This window comes from Tiliqua scincoides, chromosome 3 (genome assembly GCF_035046505.1).
Source record: "Tiliqua scincoides isolate rTilSci1 chromosome 3, rTilSci1.hap2, whole genome shotgun sequence".
Classification (NCBI taxonomy): Eukaryota; Metazoa; Chordata; class Lepidosauria; order Squamata; family Scincidae; genus Tiliqua; species Tiliqua scincoides.
The window spans coordinates 204,020,549-204,023,903 of record NC_089823.1 but is presented as its reverse complement, the minus strand read 5'-3'; the positions used below and the strand labels follow the sequence as shown (position 1 = coordinate 204,023,903).

Genomic DNA, 3,355 nt, shown 5'->3' with positions numbered 1-3,355 from the left:
TATCTTAAAACGCACAAATAGTCTTTTTGTATGTAATTACATCAATGCACAGATGAAAAACATTTTGTGATACTTCGCTTCCTTCTGTGATACTTGAAATATTGTTCACCTAAACATTCAAAGGAAATAGTGTCCCTACCAAAGCCAGTCACTTCGGTTTACAAAAATGAAGTATATAAGGTCTCAAGGACAGGCCCTCCATCTCCCAGTACCTAAGGAAGATGTCTCATGCTGCCCCTGCTTACATGTGCTGCTTACATGTGCAACTGCTGCCGCTCCTCCTCTCTGAATTTGAAAAGGAAGGGGAGAATAGAGCAGAAGAGGAAGTGTCCTTCATAGCTCCTCTTTCGGTCACCTGAGGCCATCATCTCAGTCAGCCTTGGGAATGTGCTCTCCCAGCTGCTCTCACTGTGGGGGGGAAAAAGGCTGGGATAAACAATTGGATTAGTTATCTCAACTGAAAGTCACGAGGAGACTTTCGGTCAGACAACAGAACTTCATTCAAAAATTCCTTATGATGAGCTACACATATGAGCAGTTCACAAGCAACAGTTCTGATTTTGCACCACCATCATCTCCTAAATTGAGCTGAGCAATGGACTGTGTTTCATGATAACAGTAATATACAATTTTTACACAGGACTGAACTGAAATGGGAGACTTGTTTCACAAACATTTACACACTGGGACAGGAGGGAGATGGGAAGTAGCCAGCACAGACTTGGAAAGCCCTGTAGCGGGGTTTGGGGCTTCCTCCGAGGAGACTACCAGCAACTGCTGCAGGATGCAGTGGTAGCTGCTTTGGTGCCGGTGCCACTGCCTTGGCGTCGGCACTGCCTTTTGGATTGGGTTGTTAATGGTCACAAACCTTCCATTCATAGGTATATATGGTTTCAAGCATCTTCAACAGTGGTGTTTTATTTCTAAGATCAAGAACATAAGTGGTAGCAATTAAGGAACCAATCAACTAGCAGGCTATACAAGAAAGGAGAAAAAGGAGACGATCATTTTTATTGACTTAAGAGAATAGCATGCGCGATACCTTCCTTGACCAATTCTGTCTGCCCTCTCTGGCTCCCCTGATGATTTCCTGCATTCCCTTCCAGAAGATAATTCTGTGGCTACCACAGATTTGGTTGCTGACTATTTGTTAGCTGTCATAAGGAAAACATAAGAACATAAGAACATAAGAACAGCCCCACTGGATCAGGCCATAGGCCCATCTAGTCCAGCTTCCTGTATCTCACAGCGGCCCACCAAATGCCCCAGGGAGCACACCAGATAACAAGAGACCTCATCCTGGTGCTCTCCCCTACATCTGGCATCTGACTTAACCCATTCCTAAAATCAGGAGGTTGCGCATACACATCATGGCTTGTACCCCATAATGGATTTTTCCTCCAGAAACTCGTCCAATCCCCTTTTAAAGGCGTCTAGGCTAGACGCCAGCACCACATCCTGTGGCAAGGAGTTCCACAGACCAACCACAACGCTGAGTAAAGAAATATTTTCTTTTGTCTGTCCCTAACCCGCCCAACACTCAATTTTAGTGGATGTCCCCTGGTTCTGGTATTATGTGAGAGTGTAAAGAGCATCTCCCTATCCACTCTGTCCATCCCCTGCATAATTTTGTATGTCTCAATCATGTCCCCCCTCAAGCGTCTCTTTTCTAGGCTGAAGAGGCCCAAACGCCGTAGCCTTTCCTCATAAGGAAGGTGCCCCAGCCCCGTAATAATCTTAGTCGCTCTCTTTTGCACCTTTTCCATTTCCACTATGTCTTTTTTGAGATGCGGCGACCAGAACTGGGACACAATACTCCTCACAAAACATCCTCACGTGTTCCACCAGCTTGAATTTATGTTGTGAGTAGAACCTTGTTGTAGATTGTATGTCTTGTTCATTATTGTTTTAATGCCAATAAAGGTTCTCGACTTGACTCGAGAATAGCATGCCACATTAAATAACAATACAATTTTCAAAGCCTGTCCCACAGTGCTGAGCTTTTTTTTTGTAAGGAAGGTTTTATCTGGTCCAACCAGTTTATATTGATTTTTGATATTCTTTTTTCAAAAAATCAAGGACAAAAGTGTAATAGTACCATACACAAAACAATCATCTTTTTCTTTTTTACAAGAGACATTGTTTGAACAATTACGGGGGGGTGGGGGGGGGGGGGGTTGTTTCAAATCAGAAAGCTATCAAGGGTTAATTAGATAAAATGAAAATTTAATTTAGCTTCATTGAATAAAAGGCAGTACCAGTTGACTCTACCGTTTGGAGCGCTGCAGAAGCATTTTCTTTGCTATCAACCTCCCCTCTACCAAGCCTCTTTGATTTATTTAATTGGTCATGAACCACCAAAACATGAAACAAGAGATTTTTTCACTTTGCATCTCCATGCCATCATTACAGACGCACTGTGCTTTATTGACCTTGGCATGAAGGAAGTTGCATAGAAGGGAAGGAAGCCTTTATACTTTATTACTTCCACCCAAGTACATTATCCTAAATTATAGCAAGCTACTCTCCGTAAAAGCTGAACAGCAGAAGCCAGAAATATCAGTTGACACTTCAGTCCATTTAATACACCTTGCTCCCAAATTAAATTATTTCCACTGAGAATGTTATTGGGTTATTTCAAGGGCCTTTAATATCTGTCCCAGGCATGGTATTACTCAAAGCCTTCTGTTAAGTCACTAACATTTACATGTTCATCTTTGGTAACGCTAGTAGCCTATGATTCCCTTATGGCTGGCTGCACTATTCATAACATGAAGAGAAAGGTGTCATGGACATGCTGAGATGAGGCAGGCAATGTAGAAATAAAATGAGATCTATTTTAAAGCATGGGAAAAAATAATAAAGAAAGAAAGAATTCCAGTGGGGCGTTAGAATTCTCACTTTTCCCCATTGCGACAATATCTACAGTACACTAAAATACAATCAATATAATGTTTTTAATATAGCAATGTATCTTCATCTATTTCTTATTATTATCACCATTATTAATAATCTTATTGCAAGTGAGACCTCTTGAACAAAATGCTGTAGTGTATTCCCAACCCCAAGGAAGTTGCTGTAGTGTATTCCAGCCAACATAGAACGGGAAGCCTCTCTGCTGTTCAGTTCTCATAGAACTGGAGGGGGCTGTTTCAGGAAGAGGAGAAGAGCAAAAATATCCTCTCTTTCTTACTCCCTTGAAATATTGCTCTTCTGTGCAAAATAACACTCAAGTGTCAGGTTTGGAGATAGGACTATACATTTCTATATTATAGCTTCAACTGGATTCTCAGAGCAATTGTTTTATTGCTCTTTACCAGTGCTGGGGGTGAGAAAGGGGCAAAGGTGCCCTTTT

The 3,355-nt window shown here is 41.7% G+C and overlaps 1 protein-coding gene across 1 annotated transcript in view; it reads right to left on the bottom strand.

The window, feature by feature from the left end:
* The window catches only part of LOC136645271 (2-phosphoxylose phosphatase 1-like), a 28,548-nt gene extending 25,637 nt beyond the window's left edge, over nt 1–2,911 (bottom strand). The window contains exon 1 of the mRNA XM_066621508.1: nt 2,902–2,911. Coding sequence (XP_066477605.1) covers nt 2,902–2,911 — 10 coding nt within the window. The remainder of the gene's footprint in view (nt 1–2,901) is intronic.
* Between the last annotated feature and the right edge of the window lie 444 nt (nt 2,912–3,355).